Below are 23,400 nucleotides of genomic sequence, written 5' to 3'. Positions count from 1 at the left end.
TTAAAAAATATCTAATCAACGTCTAAGCTAAGCCTATTAGACCGCTAAAAACATTCACTGTTAGACCGCAATTATAACCCTGTTTTAGATGGAGGTCTAATAGCCGACTATGGCTCAGTGGGTAGCCATCCCCGTTTAGGCTAAAAGTTTGAGGGGAAGCTACTGTCGTGACTCTTCTGCCACGACACAGTAATACCCACTACGTAGTTTGGGAATCACACCCTCCTCTCTGCACCTTCACTGTCAAGAGACCATCTGTGTCCCCCCCCCCCTGCATGACAGATCACAGTCGCTGAATATTCATGAGAGAGAGAGAGAGAGAGAGAGAGAATGACAACGCTGCTACGTTGTCAGAAACCTGCACAGCTGTGTGTTAACTAGCGGTGGATTGGACGAATGGACATAATGTGTTGTTGCGTGATACCGTCGGTTTGAATGCACGGTGACAAACAGACGGTGTCTGTACTGAGTCAGTGTGAGATGCTATGTGGTGTTGACTGTGACACTTCCATATCCATATCTGAGGGCAGTGATTCTCCATATTGTTCATTTGAAGAACCCCCAGTTTACAGTAATATGCAATCATATGCATCATTCTGAATCCCCCTAACACCCCAGTCTGCACTGTAGAATCCTATAGTGTGAATTTAACTCTGTTTAACTTTGTGTAACAGTGTTAACCGTGTTTGAAATGGACCTGTTACGGGTTTTGGAATTGCATTTAGAAGTGAAAAATGTTGCAAGGGATAATCAATGGGGAGCTGGTCAATATTGAGAAATAAACACAGCCAGGGTGATTAGACCCTGACGTTATGAACTATGATGCGTTTAATGATGCTTTTAAAAAGCATCATAGTTCCTTTTAAAAGACAGTAGACTAGACAGGTAATGGGCTGACTCCTGAATGTACTGTCCATCTATAGTATGAAACACCTTGAGGCTGACTGCATAATGACATGAAGTTACTCTTAATAGGCTCTATAAACGGCAGTCATATTGGAAATAAATTGGGCCTCTTCCTTCCTTACTTCACAGGTCTTACCAATTGTAAGAGGCAGAGCCATATTGGTATGACCTGAATTGATATTGGTATGACCTATATTGGGTCACAGCCTTTGATTGCACTGGGTAATTAAGCCTCAGCCTATGGGTGGCTCCCCAATTGTTATTTGATTAGTAACTCACTTAGTCTGGTGGGGTTTTCTGTTGGTTCATTGGAGAGAAGCAGTGTGTTTTTGACCACACTCACCAGAAATAAGTTCTACTTTTTAATTTTAAGTAAAGCACCTTTGTTAATTTTGTACCGTCTCTGAGGACTTATTTTGTGCGTCAAGCTGATTGCCAAGGACTGTTTCTTACACAGAAGTGTGCAATCTAACAGGGAAGAAAGAAGATTGCCACTTCACCAATTATACCAATTTAGTCTCTGTTCCATTTAGTGTAGCACATAGTTCTCACACTTTTTAATTTGAAGGACCCCCATAACACACCCGTTAGGGTCCATGTGGAACCCTCTCAAGGACCCATGAGGGTCCCTGGACCACATTTGAGACCCACTGGTTGTTGGACTCATATTTTTGTAACTTGTTTTTCTCAACCTCTGCTTGAACCGTAGCGCTGGGGCTCAAGCAGTGTTGCCATGTCTGCTTATTGTAAGCGACTTTGGGCTAGTTTTCCGGTAAAGTCGCTTGCAAATATGGGACGCTTTTTAGGGGCTTGTTTCTAGTTGCTTATTTGCTCTCGCTTCAGTTTAACAATTTGAACCATATTATACATCAGCTATTTTAAAATAGCCGATATACAAGCTGGAGAAAAAACTATTCAAATCTGGAATGAAACATTTTACAACACAAATCGTGTATGGGGGTCCTCCCTGGCATGAAATATTTTCAGATGGGGGTCCGTGGCCAAATACATATTCATTTGAGGGTCCTTGACATGAAAATGTTTGAGAACCTCTACTCTTAAAACAACATTAGACAATGACCTAGCTGGCCCTATAGTAGCTTATTTTGGGCTTGTTTTCATAGACCTTGTTTCTCTCGCACAATCTGGCAACACTGGGTTCAAGTGTATGTGACCTTTTCAGGCAGTGAAGCAGAATTGGGGTGAAACAAACAATAACAAACATGCTTCCATCATGTATTTGGAAGCACCCTGACTCTGTTTGAACCAGAATGGAACAGAGCCTTCATTAGTGTTGTTGGTAACACCTGTGAAGGGAGGCCCAATGTCTTCCCAAAACCTGCTAACCTGATAAACAAAACAGCAACAACGCATATATACATCTAGAAGAAATCCCATACAGTGTGAGATAAGGAAACGCTTTGGATGAAACAACATGAGCCTGGCAGGTTAAGCTAGAGCTGCTGCTGCTCATGTGTATATGAAATATGAACTCTTTCCCAGACGAAGTCACTTCTATTTAACTTCTCCCCCTAAATACGTTGTAAAATATAGAGTATCCTTGGAGCTTTCGGGAGAGACGTACGCCAAGCAATAAGACATTAAAGAATGAGACGCCGCTGCCATCCTTTTTAAGGCAATAAAAAGCAGCTCGACAGGAGAGGAGAGGAGAAGCTCTGGCCTGAAAATGAGTCATTATTGTGTCCACTTCCCCACCATGGACCACAAAAGACCCACTTTAACCCCTTCAGACCGGGAACGCAGCTGTGTCATTTTTAGATTTCTTTGGCTATTCGAAAATAGCAGATATACAAGCTCATAGCGCGGCACCGAGTGCCGCGCTATGAGCTTGTAGATCTGCTATTTTGTTTAAGAATCTGGAAAGTTTGTGCAAATCTTTGAATATATATATATTTTTTTTTTTAGGGAACATTTTTAACTCAAATCTTTGCTTCTGGGGGGTCCCTGGAACAACATTTTGGGTGGTCCTTGATATGAAAAAAGTTTGAGAACCACTGATTATAGCAACATAAGTTTTTTCAAAAAAACTGTTAGGATTTAGAAGACATTTGTAGAATCCCCCAGAAGCAAAGATTTGAGTTAAAAATGTTTAAAAACATATATTCACGTATTTGCACACATTTTCACGATTTTTCAAAAAATCGCAGATATGCAAGCTCGTAGCGAGGAACTCAGTGCCGCGCTATGAGCTTGTATATCTGCTATTTTTGAATAGCCCAAAGGCATCTAAAACATGACACAGATGCGTTCCCGGTCGTAAGGGGTTAAATCAGTGGGGAACGTCAGCCCTGGGTGTAATAGCCGTCCTAATTGGGGCATCATCTTACCTTATGAAGTATAAATGGATGCTGTGAATAAGTAATCGACCGGGTCCGAGTGAGTGGGCCTACGGATGCCAGTTCTTATGTGTGTGTGTGTGTGGGGGGGGGGGGGGGGAAGGGGGCAGACACACTTGGGGATTCGTCGTAACACATCCCCGTCACGTGGGGGTGGCCATCGATAAATCTCCCCACGTTAAGTGGCGGCGGTGTGGCGTTTGGGTAATTGATACCGATGTAGCGGAGGTGGCGATGTGACACATTTACAGTTCTGGCGCGTTGGTCAGATGTGTTTTATGTGCTCTCTCTCTCTCTCTCTCTCTCTCTCGCCCGGCCGGCCGCCACATGGACGACAAAGGGGGCGGGGGCGGGGGGGGGAGGAAGCGGTCACCTATGTGCCTCATGAATCCTTAACCAGCTGCTCGCTGCCGTTCTGCTCGGTCGGGGGGAGGGAGAGCTACGGGCAGTTTGTTACGGCGGGCGGGCGGGCCTCCCTCGTACCGGCGAGGCTTAGCAGAGCGCGAGCGCTGAACATCTGTTGTGTGTATAAAGAACAATGCTCTGAAGTGTAAATACATGTGCATGTGTGTGTGTGCATACATCTCATTCCTGTGTATAGGAGGAGGAAGGTCTGTGAGAATCAGCACTTTGGAGAAGAAGACATTAACAATATGGGGGGATGGAGGGGGAAAAAATGATTTCACGTGCAGGAAATGTTGATGATAATGAAATATGCTTATTTGTGTTTCATGTTGATGAAGCTCTTTTTTTTTCTTTCCCCACATAATGTGCACGAAGCCACTTTTCTTCACGTTCATGAATTCTTAATGCATTTTCATTCTCCTATATATACAGTTCAGGTTGTTGTGGATTATGCCTATATACCAATGTTTCTCAAAGTGGGTGTACGATGGCACCCTAGGGTGCCGTGACGCAAGTCCAGTGGTGCCGCAGAATACTTTGATAATATTCGACACCAATATCCGCCAAAAATAGCCGATCTACAAGCTCACAACGCATCGCAACGTGATGCAGTTGTGAGCTTGTAGATCGGCTATTTTTGGAGAATGTTTCTCTCAGAACAGGGATGCTGGTAGCCTGGTAAACCCTCCCTCCGGAAATCTCATTTCTATTTGATTCCAGGAGTGAGTCTGGCCTGAAGGCTTGTATGGGCGTTTCTAGTGCATTACCAAAAAACCGAGACTATCAGCGTCGTCGCTCATCGTTCTGTGATTGACAGCAAAAGTTGGCCAATCAGGTGGCGAGTTCGAGTGAGCCCGAATGGACCCGAGTGCAGCCTGAGTGCAGCCGACCAAACACGAACGGCAGCCATTGTTTCTGTGGGCAGTTTTCTCCGCTATTTTAGAACTTCAAAAAGCTCTCAAACTTCTTTTTTGAGGCACGGAATTTACTTATAAGATATCGTTTGGATAGAATTTAGTTGTTTAACTTCATATATGTGGTCAATTAATCATGACAGAGCCTATTTAAAAATAAAAATTCAGAGAACCGGCAGGGGCGGGCAGTGACACGCATGTATCCGAATAAGGCAACCTATTTTGGGCATGGCCATGTCAAAAGTCCCGTTGCTTCACATTAGTCGCGGAGGTGGTAAAAATGCACTGCAATTGGCTGAAGGGGAACAACGATCATTGGCTGAAGGGGTTGTCAGTCAACGGTATTACTCCCGCCCAACTCCAGCCCACAGCCACTATTGCAGAATGGGCGATCATGCCAGACTCACTCCTGGAATCAAATAGAAATGAGATTTCCGGAGGGAGGGTTTACCAGGCTAGGATGCTGGGGTTAAAGTGGTTAAATGTATGAAGTTATGTTCAATCTGTCCTTATGGAAATTAAAGTTTCCATGGTGACATACTGGGCCCTATTTTGTGTGTTAAGTACCAGGTCTTATGACTTAACTTAAGACCTGGAGGCGTGGCCAATGATTTTTTGCTATTTTGATTGGCCAAAAAGCATTGGCCACGCCTCCAGCTCTTAAGTTAAGACATAAGACCTGGTACTGGACTCGCAAAATAGAGCCCACTGTATCTTAGATTTACATTATGTAGGGTAATATATGACATAAATGTAAGGTGTATATACCGTATAAAGTAACAATGTAAATCAGGGTGCCATGGATGAAAAAGTTATTTACAGGGGTTGTCCTGAGGAAAGAAAGTTTGAGCCACTTCTATATACATTATACTGAATGGAGATCATGACTGACCACAGTTGTTGGGCAGCAGTTTTCTGGTGTTGTGTGACATCAGACCGTAGTGTGTACACCTTTAAGACACATGCATGATTGATTGATTGATTGAAAATTTTATTAGGCAAAAGAATGTAAAACAACACAGTTACATTTATAATACTTTTGTCTAAAAGGTCAGACAAAAAAAGTCCTTGCGGACTTGTTTCCGTTGGGGTACTTGAATTAATTTCATAGACATATATAGTAGCAACCAAACAGTTCAAAAATCAACATAAAAATACAGAGAAAAAATACCACTATGTACAAAAAAAAGCATGAAAAAATAAAAATATATACAAAAAAGGGGAGGGGGGTCGTCTGTCTACCAGGAAACTGGTACTACCTCCTCTTATGGCCTCCAGAAAGATGAGTTTTTAGGGCTGTTTTGAATGAGCCCAGCGAACTGCATTTTTTGAGGGATGGGGTTAGATTATTCCATACCTTGGTGGCTGTGCTGTAGAAAGAGAATTTTCCCATGTTTGTTTTATGGGTGGGTGGTACCAGATTGTTGTTTACGCTCCCTCTAGTTTCATGACTGTGGGTGTCACTAACTTTTTGGAGGTATTTTGACAGATATGCGGGTATGGGGGGCATTTCGGGCAAATCTGCATTTACAATTTTGAAGACCAGTCCCATTTTTAGTTGTTTAACCCTGTCTTCCACCCTGAGCCAGCCTAGGCTGGCAAAGTGAGTGGGAGAGAGGTGGGTCATGGGCCCCAGTCCGAGAAGTAGTCGAATCAATGATGATGTCACTGCTGTAACCAGGAAGTGAGGTTACACCTTTAAGACACATGCATGATGTCACTGCTGTAACCAGGAAGTGAGGGTACACCTTTAAGACATATGCATGATGTCACTGCTGTAACCAGGAAGTGAGGGTACACCTTTAAGACATATGCATGATGTCACTGCTGTAACCAGGAAGTGAGGGTACACCTTTAAGACATATGCATGATGTCACTGCTGTAACCAGGAAGTGAGGGTAGTGGTTGGCAGCACGTCATGTTCTTCACTGTTCAAGTTATTTTTAGTAAAACATGCATTAACCTCCAACACAACTGTGTGAACTTCAGCTCATTACACAGACCAGAGCTTGATCAGAGAGAGAGAGAGAGAGAGAGAGAGAGAGAGAGAGAGAGAGAGAGAGAGAGAGAGAGAGAGAGAGAGAGAGAGAGAGAGAGAGAGAGAGAGAGAGAGAGAGAGAGACTATTTCACCCACACATCAATCTGGGAACCCATTCAGTAAAATAAAGAGGAAAAATATATATTTTCCCCTTTGTGTGTGTGTGTGTGGGGGGGGGGGGGGGGGGGGGGCATCTTCTTTTTTTGTGTAGAAACAGGATCTGGGTGCTTCTGTGTTTATACCTACCATTGTTTGTTTTGCTTACTAAGACTAAAAGACTAAGACTAAAAATATTTGTTATATTTAGTCGACTAAGACAAAACAATTTCAGATGACTAAAATTGGACTAAAACTAAATGATGTGTTATTCATAAGACTAAGACTAAATCAAAAATGTCTAACTGATTTCTACCTCCAACAACACTACATGTTTAGGGCAGTGGTGCTGACACATTCTGCTGAATCTGTCTTGAGAGGGATTACCCACACACACTAAACTCGGGCAAGTCTGTGTACCTGAACCTCAACAAGCTGATTGATGCATCACCAAGCTTGTCTTTTACTTTAGTTATTATAGTCCAACCATATTAATCTCTTTACCTGTTTGTTTCTCTGTTTCCAGGTGTGAGGGAGGTGGTGATCAGGTGTCCCCTCAATCACATACAGTGCATCGGGACGAGGAAGTGCATCCACTTCAACAAGCTGTGCAACGGGGCCCGAGACTGTGACGACGGCTACGATGAAGGGGTCCACTGTCGAGGTAGGAGGAGAACCGCCACGGATTCAACTTCTCAGCCGCCATGCACGGCCTATTTCACTCATTTGGATTCCATTAGAAGCCAGCATGTATTCTGTTGCAGCAGTGTTCTCAAAGTGGGGTCCTGGGACCCCCAGGGGTCCTTGAGGGAGTTCCAGGGGGTCCCCAGCTAAATGAAGGATAGTTAGGAACTAAATGGACCCTTATGGGTCTGTAACTCTGAGAGTGTACAGACCCATCTGTACTCTGAGTAAAATTGACATTGATTTTACAATATAAATTGGGGTCCCAGAGATAGCAATGCCATTAAATGGGGGTCCGTAGCCCTAATGCATGTCAAACTGGGGGTCCTTGAATTAAAATGGTTGAGAATCACTGCTAGAGCCGTATAAAGAATCTTCTCTTATGGGGGTCCCTGGCATTTCTTTTCAAATGGGGGTCCACGGGCTAATAGTGTCAATTTGGGGGGTCCTTGACATGAAAAAGTTTGAGAACCACTGTTCTATTGCAGCAGTGGTTCTCAAACTGTTTCGTGTCAGGGACCCCCACAATTGACACATATTAGCCCACGGACAACCATTCGAAAAGATATGCCAGGGTCTCAAACATTTAAATTTATTTGGGGTCCCAATCTAAAGTGTAGTATCATCGTCAGTGATATGTGGCTTCAGACCCACATCTGAGAATATTTTGTGCCAGGACCCCCATACAAGATTTGTGCATTTCATCCTTTTTTTTTAACATGTTTTTAAAGATTTATTTTAAATAGCCGATCTACGTATCGCCACGTGTTGTGAACTTGTAGATCGGCTATTTTCAAATAGCCAATGTACCATAATATGGACTCAAAGTGGTTCAACTGATTGTGATGCTGTACCAAGTCATTTTGCTATCATGCAACCAGTCGCTTCTTCTTTATTGGCTCGTTTTCATAGACCTGTCTGCTTGTTTCGGCTTGTGTGTGTGTCTGCGTGTATGTGTGTGTGTGTGCGTGTGTGTGTGTGTGCGTGTTTGTGTGTGTGTGTGTGTGGGGGCGTGTGTGTGTGTGTGTGTGTGTGTGTTTGGGGGCGTGTGTGTGTGTGTGTGTGTGTGTGTGTGTGTGTGGGGGCGTGTGTGTGTGTGCACGTGCGTGCACGTGCGTGCACGTGCGTGGTGTGGGATGGTGTACCTTGGCCTCCTTAGCTTATGCTGTTGGAACGAGTCCAACTTTGTGTGCATTGGCACCAGGGCTGAGAATGTCGGAGCTCCAATACAATAATGCTTTTGCATTGATGAATTGACCTTGGTCGGCTGCCTGGGAGAGGAGATTCACAGAGATTAAATTAATATTGATCTCCCAAGTGGGTGGACATTATAACAGTGTGATATAAGTCTGTTTGAGTTTTAAAATGGATCATTTAAATGTATGGTTTTTTCTTTAGGGTATCTATCACCCATTAAATGAATGGAGTTTTGATTCATTCTTTGTTTGGTGGGTTTGTAAATCTTTTTGGGCAGGTGGTGCAATGCAAAATTCCGGTGGAGTTTTTTTTGCATACTCTCAGTCTGTAGTTAAATTAACACTCAGGATTTTAACCGTGTTTGACAGTCACAGCCTTGATAGTTAGAGGAACCAGCCTGTAAGTCAGTGGTTCTCAAACTGGGGGTCGGACCCCCAGGGGGTCCCTAAATTATTTTGGGCGGTCCTCAGATGATTAGCTTAATGTGCAACATTGTTTTCTCACTCAACAGTAAACACACCAACATACAGTATAAGTGTATGGGTATCTGCACATTTACTTACAATTGAATCATGTTTAAGACCTTTTTAATACCAAATTGGCCTCACAATGCGAGGCTTGTAGATCTGTCATTTTCACAATATTTGTCTGTGGAACCGAGTCAAACTAAATGTAATGCCTACACTACCAAGTGCTTGTCAGGTTGGGGGGCCTGCAGTTCAAATTGATTATTGATTATTTTGGGGGGTCGCGGCCTGAAAGGTTTGGGAACCCTTGTTGTAACTGGTTGGATTCAGCTCTATAACTTCGCTCCATCCATACTTAAGTGTCCTTGAGCAACACAGATATATATGGCTATCTATTATTTACACAAAATAGATCCATCATCTCCATCGTGCATCGAACTGGTAACTGGTGAAGTACTCGAGTACTGTACTTTTTGAGTATTCTGTACTTTACTTAATTACTTTACTAAAGTATTTGTGTATTTGTGGATACTCATGACTTCATATCACTTCACTGCGTTTTAAAGACAAATATTGTACTTCTGACTCCACTGCACTTCTAGGAAATGAATGAATTATGAACCATGAAATGAACCACTTAAAGCTGTGGTTTTCAACCTTTTTCATCTCAAGGACCCCCTAAATTGATATACTTTTGGCCGTGGACCCCCATCTGAAAATGTTTTGTGCCAGGGACCCCCAGGAAGCAAAGATTTGAGTTAGAAATGTTTGCTTTAAAAATATATAGATATTCAAAGATATGCACACATTTTCGTGATTTTTCTAAAATAGCAGATCTACAAGCTCATAGCACGGCACTCGGTGCCGCGCTATGAGCTTGTATATCTGCTATTTTTGAATAGCCAAAGCTAAGTGGTTAAAATGATTGTGACGCTATGTTAACTCATTTAGCTGGGGACCCCCTGGTACCGCCCCATGGACCACTGGTGGTCCCCGGACCACTGGTGGTCCCCGGACCACTGGTTGAAAACCCATGACTTAAAGGAACATTTCGCCCGACACTTCCGGCGCCTGACCGGAAGTGCCGCCAAAGCGCGGTTTACGGTGGAGCGCGTTCAAGAACAACAGGTTGCATAGAGTTCTCTCACCGTAGACATCAGATCTCTCCAGAAACAAATACAAAAAAGCTATTAAAATGCACCATTTACATTGAATGCCAAGAACGCATAAATGCGTTCTTGGCGTTCTTTTGAATCCATCACTTGTGTGCCAAGAACGCATATATGCGTTTTTTGAAAAAAAACATTTTACTTTTTTTTTTTTTTTTTTGACCCAAAGACCAAGGAGATATGATTTTTTTAAGATTTAGACTCCCATCCACTACCTTGTTAACTTAAAACTTAAAAATTATGTATCTCGGCTCCTGAGTACTTTTTTTTTCTCAATGAAAAATCTCTGGCATAAAACAGCAAAAAAATCTGAAATGACTCTGGCATTCAATGTGTTAAAGCAAGGCCCACAGTTACAGGTTTTGTGGCTGATCCGTTATGGAGGTATGGAATTTCGGGCGGAATTCTCCTTTTATTAAGCTGTATGTCAAATATAGTGAGAATAGCCAATCTACAAGCTCACAACGACACATTGTGAGCTTGTAGATTGGCTATTTTCACTATTATTTATATTTTTCGTACTTTGCAATTTGTACTTTTGAATGCTATAAGTATTTTTTAAAGCAAGTACTCTGGTGTGTCTGTGGGTTCCTATAACATATTGAAACAATGAAAAGTATCATCAAGAGCTTGTTGTAACTACATTGGATCCATTGGAACACAGGTTATGTTTTCCCTGTCCTGAAAAGTAAGGGTTTTGGACATAATAGTACATGGTCTCCACCCGACAGTGATGACAGGTTATCAATATCTATGGACCTCAGCTCCTGTAAGAACTGTGGAGCTCAGAGAGAGAGAGAGGGGGGGGGGGGGTAGAGAGAAAAAAGTGGTCAAATGTTTCAATGTGGAGCCCCCAGCATGCTTGTGGTGATGCAGACTTTAGGGAGAAAATACTGAGGCTCTTTGTTTTCAGGTGAAAAAAAATAGTGGTGGAAAAAGTACAAACATGTCTTACTTAAGTAAAAGTATCAATACTTCAATGTAGAAGTACTCTCTTACAAGCAAAAGTCCGGAATTCAAAATTTGCTTGAGTAAAAGTACAAAAGTATTGGTATCAAAATGTACTTAAAGTATCAAAAGTAGAAAGCACGAGCACTCTCTAGAATGTCCCATTTCACAAGTTTCCTAATACAAATCATTTGAAAATAGCCGATCTGCAAGCTCGCAATGCGTCGCATCGCGAGCTTGTAGATTTGCTATTTTCAAATGGCCGAAATGTATATAGGGCTGAAGTGGTTAATGTATGTTTTGTAATAATAATCTAAATCTAGTAAAAGTATAGAAAAATGGAAATACTCCAGTAAAGTAAAAGTACCTCAAATTTGTAAATGTACTTAGTTACTTTACACCACTGCAGTACAGAAGGGCTGCTTGTGGCGATGCAGACTGTAGGGAGAAAATACTGAGGCTCTCCGTCTTCAGGTGAAAAGAATAATCCATGTATTGTTGAGCGAGGCAACAGAGGATGACCGCCGTCCGCCACGTTTGGACACAGCATGGGTCTTCAACAGCGTCTGACAATCAGGGTGATTAGTCACACTTTAAGTATGGCTGTGGGATGGAATTCTAATCATTCTGACCGATGATGAATAAATACATCACATGATGCCATAACATCCTCACAGCAGAAGTGATCACATGCAGATCAATCAGTAGAAACAATACGTAGGGACTGTGTGTTATTTTTCAAAGGTTGGAATGCAGGGGGGGGGGGGGGGGCATCCAACATATTTTTTGAGCATGGGGGGGGGGGGGGGCATGCTTTTTTATTTTGGCTTTCGGGGCGGTTATGCAACTTTAAATTGTTGAAATTTGAATTTAAGATTTTTTCCTTCATACGTGTTTGTGCTCCCCTATTATATCTATATCAACTTAACCCTGTGTGGTGACTTGACTTGGTATCTCCCACTTCTGTTCAAGTCCCACCAAACCCGGACGCAGTGAACAGGAGAGAGACAGTGTTGCCAGATTGGGCGATTTTGAAAGTCATTGGGCTGGAAAAAATCACATTGCTCGGGCACATAAATGTTTGTCTTGTTTTTATTAGCCTCACGTCTCCAAGCCTGATTTCTTTCTAGTCTCTGATGTGTGAGAGAGAGAGAGAGAGAGAGAATTTGTGGTCGAGTGACCATGTGTTTTTATTGAGAGGGACCGGCGGGAACTAGTTCTAGCAGAGACATTGTAAAATTAAGAATGAAACATTTAAAAACATAACCAGACTCTATTCATCACCTCACGTGAATTAATGTCTCCCCTAGCTGCCAGCTGAACACTTCTCCATCATGTAAAAAAAACTAAAATTAACACAGTGTGAGGTACCGATCAGAGAAACGTGGCACGTTTATCAGTACTTATTAATTAGAATTGTGTGTGTGTGTGTGTGTGTGTGTGTGTGTGTGTGTGTGTGTGTGTGTGTGTGTGTGTGTGTGTGTGTGTGTGTGTGTGTGTGTGTGTGTGTGTGTGTGTGTGTGTGTGTGTGTGTGTGTGTGTGTGTGTGTGCGTGCGTGCGTGCGCTCAAGAGAGCCAGCTAGTTTTTAAATAGGTTGGATTATTTTTTGTGTCTCACATTTCATGCCAGTATTTGATCACTTTATTGTGGTTGTCAGAGTGTCACATTTTGGGTTGTCTGACTGTAGGCTATGTAACACTCTGTCTTTGCACTCTGTGGTTACTTGGCCTCTTTAACTATTTTGTCTACTTTGGTTATGTGATGCAGTCATGCAGATATGAAACATTTCCGTTACATATAATATGAAAAATTGTTGCTCATTCTCTCTTTGGTTTGGGGTGTTTTTGTAACCCCAGGAGGGCACTTAATGGAACCAAATGGACCCCCGGGCCCCGACGGACACTAATTCGCCTTTAATAAACGATCAGCATTCGTTTTATATTCTCCTGCCTACTGTAGGTGTGAATATAAAAAATATATGGTTTATTGTTGTTTGGGGGGGTCATGCATTTTCCTGCAGTCACTCAGGGGGGGTCAGGGAAAAATATTTTGGCGGGGGGGGGGGGGGGGGGAACAGTCCCTAATACATAATGCACACCTTAACTGACCAAACAAAATACCATTACAAACAGTTAGCTGGGGAGACAAAAATGCCCAATCATCACAATATCAAAACAACTTCATCATTTAGGCCATCATTCATTCATTTTAAGATTTCTTTGGCTATTCAAAAAATAGCAGACATACAAGCTTATAGTGCGGCACTGGTGCCACTCTGAGCTTGTAGATCTGCTATTTTTTTTCCTTGACATGAAAAAAGGTTTGAGAACCACTGATATTATAGCAACGTAAGTTTAGAAATAAGAAAAAACCTGTTAGGATTTAGAAGACATTTGTAGAATCCCCAGAAGCAAAGATTTGAGTTACAAATGTTCACTTAAAAAATATATATTTATATTCAAAGATTTTCAAGATTTTTCACGATTAAAAAAAAAATAGCAGATCTACAAGCTTGTAGCACAGAGTGCCGCGCTACAAGCTTGTAGATCTGCTATACAGCTTTGAGCGAGGAGGGGCTCCCATGTCCCTTTTCATGATAGTGAACAGCCATAGGGTAATACTAGGATACTTTAAGTCATTATTTATCTGTATCACAATTAAAACGTATACTTGTCAAGGTTTTAAAGACGAAATACCATGAACGTTTTTTTACATAATTTTAATTTAATTATATTCATTAAAATCTTTTGCACAATTATTTGGGGGGCCACTTGCAATATCCTCAACCTCCACCAGTGGGGACCCGACCCACAGGTTAAGAACCGCTGATGTAGACAACCAACCAGTGTCTCCTCTCCTCCAACACACCAAGCCCTGCTCTTATGGCCCGCTGTAAGCCTAGTGGGCAGAGAGGTCGCTGTAAGCTTAGTGGGCAGAGAGGTCACTGTAAGCTTAGTGGGCAGAGAGGTCGCTGTAGTGGGCAGAGAGGTCGCTGTAAGCTTAGTGGGCAGAGAGGTCGCTGTAGTGGGCAGAGAGGTCGCTGTAAGCTTAGTGGGCAGAGAGGTCGCTGTAAGCTTAGTGGGCAGAGAGGTCGCTGTAGTGGGCAGAGAGGTCGCTGTAAGCTTAGTGGGCAGAGAGGTCGCTGTAGTGGGCAGAGAGGTCGCTGTAAGCTTAGTGGGCAGAGAGGTCACTGTAAGCTTAGTGGGCAGAGAGGTCGCTGTAAGCCTAGTGGGCAGAGAGGTCACTGTAAGCTTAGTGGGCAGAGAGGTCGCTGTGAGCTTAGTGGGCAGAGAGGTCGCTGTGAGCTTTGTGGGCAGAGAGGTCACTGTAAGCTTAGTGGGCAGAGAGGTCGCTGTAAGCTTAGTGGGGGCAGAGAGGTCGTCTGTAAGCTTAGTGGGCAGAGAGGTCACTGTAAGCTTAGTGGGCAGAGAGGTCACTGTAAGCTTAGTGGGCAGAGAGGTCACTGTAAGCTTAGTGGGCAGAGAGGTCACTGTAAGCTTAGTGGGCAGAGAGGTCACTGTAAGCTTAGTGGGCAGAGAGGTCACTGTAAGCTTAGTGGGCAGAGAGGTCGCTGTAGTGGGCAGAGAGGTCGCTGTGAGCTTAGTGGGCAGAGAGGTCACTGTAAGCTTAGTGGGCAGAGAGGTCACTGTAAGCTTAGTGGGCAGAGAGGTCACTGTAAGCTTAGTGGGCAGAGAGGTCGCTGTAGTGGGCAGAGAGGTCGCTGTAAGCTTAGTGGGCAGAGAGGTCGCTGTAAGCTTAGTGGGCAGAGAGGTCGCTGTAAGCTTAGTGGGCAGAGAGGTCGCTGTAGTGGGCAGAGAGGTCTGCTCTTAGTGGGCAGAGAGGTCGTCTGTAAGCTTAGTGGGGGCAGAGAGGTCACTGTAAGCTTAGTGGGCAGAGAGGTCGCTGTAAGCTTAGTGGGCAGAGAGGTCGCTGTAGTGGGCAGAGAGGTCTGCTCTTAGTGGGCAGAGAGGTCGTCTGTAAGCTTAGTGGGGGCAGAGAGGTCACTGTAAGCTTAGTGGGCAGAGAGGTCGCTGTAAGCTTAGTGGGCAGAGAGGTCACTGTAAGCTTAGTGGGCAGAGAGCAGGGACCCCCTTAGCTGAGAGAGAGATGAAACAAGGACCCCCTAGCTGAGAGAGAGATGAAGCAGGGACCCCCTAGCTGAGAGAGAGATGAAGCAGGGACCCCTTAGCTGAGAGAGAGATGAAGCAGGGACCCCCTAGCTGAGAGAGAGATGAAGCAGGGACCCCTTAGCTGAGAGAGAGATGAAGCAGGGACCCCCTTAGCTGAGAGAGAGATGAAGCAGGGACCCCCTTAGCTGAGAGAGAGATGAAGCAGGGACCCCCTAGATGAGAGAGAGATGAAACAAGGACCCCTTAGCTGAGAGAGAGATGAAACAAGGACCCCTTAGCTGAGAGAGAGATGAGAGAGAGATAGAGAGAGAGAGAGAGATGAAGCAGGGACCCCTTAGCTGAGAGAGAGATGAAGCAGGGACCCCTTAGCTGAGAGAGAGATGAAGCAGGGACCCCTTAGCTGAGAGAGATGAAGCAGGGACCCCTTAGCTGAGAGACAGATGAAGCAGGGACCCCTTAGCTGAGAGAGATGAAGCAGGGACCCCTTAGATGAGAGACAGATGAAGCAGGGACCCCTTAGCTGAGAGAGATGAAGCAGGGACCCCTTAGCTGAGAGACAGATGATGAAGCAGGGACCCCTTAGCTGAGAGAGAGATGAAGCAGGGACCCCTTAGCTGAGAGAGAGATGAAGCAGGGACCCCCTTAGCTGAGAGAGAGATGAAGCAGGGACCCCCTTAGCTGAGAGAGAGATGAAGCAGGGACCCCCTTAGCTGTGAGAGAGATGAAGCAGGGACCCCCTTAGCTGAGAGAGAGATGAAGGAGGGACCCCCTTAGCTGAGAGAGAGATGAAGGAGGGACCCCCTTAGCTGAGAGAGAGATGAAGCAGGGACCCCCTTAGCTGAGAGAGAGATGAAGCAGGGACCCCTTAGCTGAGAGAGATATGAAGCAGGGACCCCTTAGCTGAGAGAGAGATGAAGCAGGGACCCCTTAGCTGAGAGAGAGATGAAGCAGGGACCCCTTAGCTGAGAGAGAGATGAAGCAGGGACCCCCTTAGCTGAGAGAGAGATGAAGCAGGGACCCCTTAGCTGAGAGAGAGATGAAGCAGGGACCCCTTAGCTGAGAGAGAGATGAAGTAGGGACCTCCTAGCTGAGAGAGAGATGAAGGAGGGACCCTTCTACATATTGTATAAAATTGTGTTGCAGATTAAACCTTTTCATAGATTTCATCAGTGTTGTGTGTGAACTAAAGTTTTGTTTCCGTTTATTTCACTTAAATCCTCAATACTTCAATCGTTGGCTCTGTACTTGATCTGCTCTTTTTTCCTTCTACACCAAACCTCTTTGCCGAAAATAGCCGATCTACAAGCTCACAATGCCTCGCAGGGCAAGGCCTTGTGAGCTTGTAGATCGGCTATAGTTTCGGCTAATGTTCCCCTCAGAATAGGGATTCTAAGGTCGAAGGGGTTAATGTAAAAAAAAATATCCTATCTCTCAAAGATTTGGTGGCCCCCCTTTAGTAACTCTGAGTCCTCGACCCCCTGTTGAAGACCCCTGCAGACAGTATAAAATTGTGTTGCAGATTAAATGTTTTCATAGATTTCATAAATAGCTTCATAGACGTGTTTGACAGCCCTATCATCAGTGTTGTGTCAATTAATGTTTGTTTACACACATTTATTTTACAGTCGCATCTCATCTAAGGAGCTTTCAAAACGGACTGTCCTTCAATTTAGTTTTAATTATGAGATAATGAGTTATATCATGAGACACAGCAATCAACAACTCAATTAAAAAGGTTTCATTTTCTTTCTTTCTTTCTTTCTTTCTTTCTTTCAAGCTTAGCAGTGTTACTCCATATTTATACTTAGTAGTCATCCGTGGTGGAAAGCAACTAAGTACATGTACTCAAGTACTGTACTCAAGTACAATTTTGAGGTACTTTTACTTTACTAGAGATTTCCAATTGTCTATACTTTTACTACACTACATCTCAGAGAAAAATATTGTACTTTTACTCCACTACAATTATTTGAAAACTTTAGTTACTAGTTACTTTGCAGATATAAATGATTACATTATAAAACATACATTAACCACTTATTTTATACCTAGGCTATTTGAAAATAGTCGATCTACAAGCTTTTGAGCTTGTAGATCTGCTATTGTCAAACATTTTACTTTTGGTACTGTAAGTACATTTTGATACCAATCATTTTGTACTTTTACTCAAGTACATTTTTAATTCCGGACTTTTACTTTTGTACCAGAGTACTTCTACATTTCAGTATTGATACTTTTACTTACGTAAAACATTTGAGTACTTTTTCCACCACTGGTAGGTATCTTCCACAAAAAAATGCCGATCTACAAGCTCTCGACGGGTCAGGATCGGCTGTATTTTACGATGTGAGACACACGATGCACAACTGGGTTATAAATCAGACTTTACTGTTCATCATGTTGGCAAAAGGACAAAGTGAAATGTCCAGTGACAGCAGCTGAATAGAGAGCGTTTTAAACAATACCCATAAAAACCTGGGCTAGCAGCTGCTAGTCCAGTCTAGTTGGGTTTATCACCTCACACACTGTGTGTGTGTGTGTGTGTGTGTGTGTGTGTGTGTGTGTGTGTGCGTGTGCGTGCGTGCGAATGCGCGTAGAGTATGCTAATATGTGGTAAAGTGAAATGACAGAAATGTAAAAGCTCTTTATCTTGGAAGCACTAAGAGATGTAAATTAAACGATGATGCTCCTGTATACGATGATGACTCATCAAAACTGGTTTACTGTAAATGTGAAAGAACAGAGTTTTGAAACGGTTCATAGTAGGTGGTATTGCTGACGTGCACATATTATAACATTGTACTGTACTTGTTTATTGTACATTGTATGCCCCATCGGACTGATTTACCACATGCACTGTAACAGATGCACTGAACGTCATGCCAACATTTATGAAAGGAATTGATCAGCCTGGAAGCATAGCAATGTCCATGCTCTGAGTTAATGGTTCCTATTGGCCATCCCTCGTTGTAAGCTTTATGTATGTGTTTAACCCTCTAAGACCCAGTGATCCCTTTTGGAAACAATTATATTTTATAAAGAAAGATGTTTAAATCTTTTTTTTTTCTGTTATTTTTTCACCTCTAAATCCTCATTAGGTCCTATTGTTTAGTCTTACAATGCCATTGGCCAGGATATTTGCATATAAATACCCCCCACAGAGCGGGGAATCATCACAACTGGAAAAATCTCTGTTGGAACAGATCTCTTTTTTCTCTGGAAGATATTCCTCACAAAAACGTAAGTAATATGCCTGTAATATTTGTTTTGGTGAACATTACAATGTCTAGAACATGTACATATGTTATTATTGTGAAATATATGTCCCAAATTTAAATTAGAGCTTGATTCATACTTGTGTCTTTTTGGAATCGTTGGGCCCTCTTGGTTGCAAAAAATACAAGGGCAGGCCTAATGTTCACCTGCTACTGTTCAGCCTTATATATAGTTTTCACAATAGATTTAAACAGTTATATGTGTATTTCCCCCACTTAGCATTACTCTATATATATATATATATATATATATATATATATATATATATATATATATATATATATATATATATATATATATATATATATATATATATATATATATATATATGAGAGAGAAACAGTGAGAGAGAGTAGGCTATATGTGCATTTTTACTTGAATTTCTAATTTCCAATGATATTTGTAACCATTGTTTTAACAGTCAGAACCATACAAGCTGGTTCCTTTGTTCACAAAAACTGAATTGTTTGCTTTGAGCAGTAAGCCTCAGAAAATGTCCACCCAAACTTTCTCTCTCCCCCTAAACAATACATATTCAACCATAGTTTAACCAATATATTCCCTTGTTATTTCTCAGTATGTTTAATTTGCTTTCAATACTACAAGGACAGTGGGACCACTGTGGTACTTGTTGGGGGTTGTGGGGGTTGTTCATTATTATTCATTCAAGGTGTGGTGGGTACTTAGGGGCAATGGAATGATGCCCACTTAGGGGCGATCATCATCACACAATAGGTTTGCCAGACAGTATTGTATGACTTGTGAAATGTTGTTTCATCATCACTAAGCACTACTAAATGTACTAATGGAATGTCTTTATTTTATTTCAGAATGCCACAACAACAGAAAGGGCCTAGCTTCTCAGCAAGGGATGTTCTGGATATCGTGATGAACGGAGAGAGTGATGTCGACATAGACATCAATGAGACCGATGAAGATTCAGATGAAGAGGACTGTGGCATGGGGTCCAAAGAAAACCAACCACCCAGTGAACCACCCAGTGAACCCACTGACCGCCCAGCAGACATTCAGCCGCCCCAACTGACCAAACCCGGTCAGCGCCGTGATTCAAGATATCAGTGGCTGAAGAAGGACTTCGTCAGCCCTAATACAGACTTTTCTGGCCCACCTCTGACCTCTGAAGATATGAGTTCTCTCCAAACACCACTGCAGTACTTCCGCCAGTTTGTGTCCAAAGACATGATTGACTCTCTCACAACGAACACAAACATTTACAGCCTTCAAACAAAAGGAACATCAGTCAGCACAAGTCCAAAAGAAATTGAGCAAATGTTGGGGATGTATCTGAGAATGGGCCTTTCTCCAATGAATGGATGCCGGATGTACTGGGAAGCAGACACACGAAACGCAGCTGTAGCTGATGTGATGCCACGCAACCGATTTCAGTCTTTGTTGACCTCGTTACATCTGGTTGACAACTTGACCGTGCCAGAGAAGGACAAGAAGGACAAACTCTGGAAACTCCGACCATGGCTGGATTCGTTCAGAGAGTTTTTATTTTGTTGTTCTTTTAATAAAATTGATTTAAAAATATGGCTTATTGGTGTTATTATTCATAATGTATACTGTTCTGAGGCCAAATATTATTCATAATTGATCTTAGGCCAAATAATAAACCATATAAATGAATCCTTAAGTTGTTTTAGTTAAGTAATTACACATTTGCCATGTTATCCTTAAAAATGGCCTATAGGAAATTTTGCTACCTGATGGACCCAACGTTTCCATATGGAAACATTTGCATAAAAACTTACCAAAACATAAAAAATAAAAAAACATTATATTTTCCTCTCCTAAGTACTCCTACAAGACCATCTGAAAGGTTTTTTTTTTTTTGTTTGCAAGTAGAAATATATCCGGGTCTTACAGGGTTAACTTGTAATGTTGTTTGTTACTTTCCTGTTCTTCTCTGGATTGAACTGTGTTTTACCACTCAGCTAATTGAGCCCAGCCCCTGCTTGCTCTGGGGAGAAATACAATTTTGACCTTCTGGTGTGTCACGATGCAATGCGTTGTGAGCTTATAGATCCTTTTATTGTCACTATTCTTCTAAATGTTGGGAATCTAACCCCCTGGCAAATACCCATATTATAAAAAAAAAAATACCCCATATTATAAGAAAAGAAATACCCATATTATAAGAAAAAAAATACCCCATATTATAAGAAAAAAAATACCCCATATTATAAGAAAAAAAATACCCCATATTATAAGAAAAATATATATACTAAACTAAACTAGCAAACCTAACCTCACTCCGTCAAATGAAAGAAGCTTGCGACACACATTTTGTTTCACAGCGTATTGCATCTGAGACTCCGGGCGCAGAATCGATGACAGACGGAGTTTTATTTTTTCAAGCTACTAGGCAGGTGATTGGATGATCCCGCCCCTAGCAGCCGCTGATTGGTTCGTATGCGCAGCGGTTCGGGCAGCTTTACTCTGTGAGCAATCCCAGACCCTCCTTCCTGAAACCAAATGCAATGCAATGCATGAGATTTCCGGAGGGAGGGGGTGTTTACCAGGCTATAGCAAACCCACTTCCAAATTGAATTGAAGCTAAACTTGAAGTAGAAACGCCGGCTTTGTCTCCCGTGGGGAGGGAAACGGGGGGGGAGGAGCTGGAGGGTGATATGTGTCACTGCATGTCCTTCTACGGGCTCAGGGGGCGGAGCCTGTCGACAGGGAGTGTTGGGCGGGAGGAGTAGGACGTATAGGCTCTACGTCCTCTCGGTGGGGGCTCCTCACTGGTAGGTGAGTCAGTAGGATACAGCAGCAGGGGGGGGAATTAATTAGCATAACGACTACATTGGGGAGAAAAAGGGTTGACATAAAAAGTCAAAACGAAATAAAAATAAAAACTAATGGAAACATCCTGTCTGTGATAAGCTGGGGGGGGGTGGGGGGGGGGGGTCATGTTTTATGAAGGAGGGATGGTGGCCGGAGGGGGTGAAGGCTTCATTTAGAGCTGCTAAATGAGTAATGAGGGCTGGGCGGGCCCGGTGCCAACACTGAACATTTAACACAGTGATAGCTGCTTGTTTGCATAATGAGATGATTTATTCTCTCATGGTCATATAGTGTTGCTGCTCCAGGAAGTGATTCAGTGTGTGTGTGTGTGTGTGTGTGTGTGTGTGTGTGTGTGTGTGTGTGTGTGTGTGTGTGTGTGTGTGTGTGTGTGTGTGTGTGTGTGTGTGTGTGTGTGTGTGTGTGTGTGTGTGTGTGTGTGTGTGTGTGTGTGTGTGTGTTATAACGCTGCTGGGCTAATAGCCGCCCGTATCTTTGCTGTCAGGCAGAAACCTTGTATCTCCATATTTCAACGTTTCATGTTTTATTGAATGTCCTGTTTAGCGAAAATAGCTGATCTACAAGTTCACAACGCGGCGCATCGAGACGCGACCACGAGCATTTCCAAAAATATTTTTGTAAAGCAAAAGCAATCTGTTTGAACAGGAAGTCGGTTTTGGAGGATCCTTTTTAACAGATCCTTTTTCTAACAGGAAGTCGGTTTTGCTCCTCCTCTTTCTTAGTCCACTTCCTCCCGGGTGCTTCTGTGTTTATTCCTACTAACAACAACACTACATCTTTAACCCATTAAAACCGGGAACGCATCTGTGTAACCACTTTAACCATTTGTTTATACTTTGACTATTTTTGAAAAAATCTGAAACGTTGTGCAAATATTGGAATACATATTACTTATATTTAAGCGAACATTTTTGACTCAAATCTTTGCTTCTGGGGGGTCCCTGGAACAAAAGAAATTGAGATGGGGGTCCGCGGCCAAATACATATAATTTTGGGGTCCTTGACGTGAAAAAGTTTGAGAACCACTGATTATAACAACATAAGTTTTAAATAACGTTTAGAATTTAGAAGAAAGTTGTAGAATCCCCCAGAAGCAAAGATTTGAGTTAAAAATGTTCGCTTTAAAAATATATATATTCAAATATCTTCATGATTATATATTTTTACAAGCTCATGTATATCTGCTATTTTTGAATAGCCAAAGTATAAGATAATGGTTAAAGTCGTTAAAATGTAAAACGACAGATAACAGTAACTGTTTTGGACTTACTGCACCAGGTTTCTGCCCATGACAGTATCTGGGTTCTGCAAACTAAGCAGACCCCCCAACCACCCCACCCCCCACACCTGCCCCCCATGTGCGTGTATTCAGTATATCCTCATTAACAACCCATGTGCGTGTAGTATCCTCATTAACAACGCAAATCAAAAAATACATATTTCCCTCTCTTTCTGCCAATAACATCTGATACAAAGAGGCCGGGAAATCCAGGGGAAAAAAAAGACTCTTTTAAACCCTATTGTGGTGGATTAGCTCAACAGTGGGAGCTGGGGTATAATAATGTAATTATTACCACAGCATTATAGCCATTTTAATCTCCTCCTAATCGTCCGTGTCAGTCATTTTAACGGACCGCGCACTCCCTCGCCAGTAAAGATTCCGCTGTTTACCTAGAGTACTGTAATATGCCCTTATACCTGTAACAAAGAATAACCCTATGATATGTGTAGTCCCATGTGAATGGATGTATTTGTGGAAAATGAGCTTTCCGCTGTGTTTTTTTCCTCTCTTTTTCATTAAAAATGTTTGCTTCTCCACTCTTCATGCCATATGCCTGACTGTATATACACTGAGATATTGTTGATCCAAATCCTGCTCTCTGCTATTTGTCAAGTGTCATCTTTCACTTCTATCTTTAACATTCCGACATTCTGCACTCTAATGTAACATCACTGTGAAGATGATCACACAAAGAAGTGTG

The 23,400-nt window shown here is 42.6% G+C and overlaps 1 protein-coding gene across 1 annotated transcript in view; it reads left to right on the top strand.

The window, feature by feature from the left end:
* The window catches only part of LOC308105811 (low-density lipoprotein receptor-related protein 1B-like), a gene marked incomplete at its 3' end in the record, with an annotated part of 706,266 nt that overhangs the window by 166,248 nt on the left and 516,618 nt on the right, over positions 1-23,400 (top strand). Inside the window, 1 exon segment of the mRNA XM_080456736.1 lies at positions 7,244-7,381. Within this exon segment, the coding sequence (XP_080312862.1) occupies positions 7,244-7,381 (138 nt within the window).

Source organism: Gymnoscopelus braueri (genome assembly GCF_963280865.1).
Source record: "Gymnoscopelus braueri genome assembly, chromosome: 18".
NCBI classification, from domain to species: domain Eukaryota; kingdom Metazoa; phylum Chordata; class Actinopteri; order Myctophiformes; family Myctophidae; genus Gymnoscopelus; species Gymnoscopelus braueri.
Note: the sequence above shows the minus strand (reverse complement) of the source record. Positions and strands in the feature narration are given on the sequence as shown.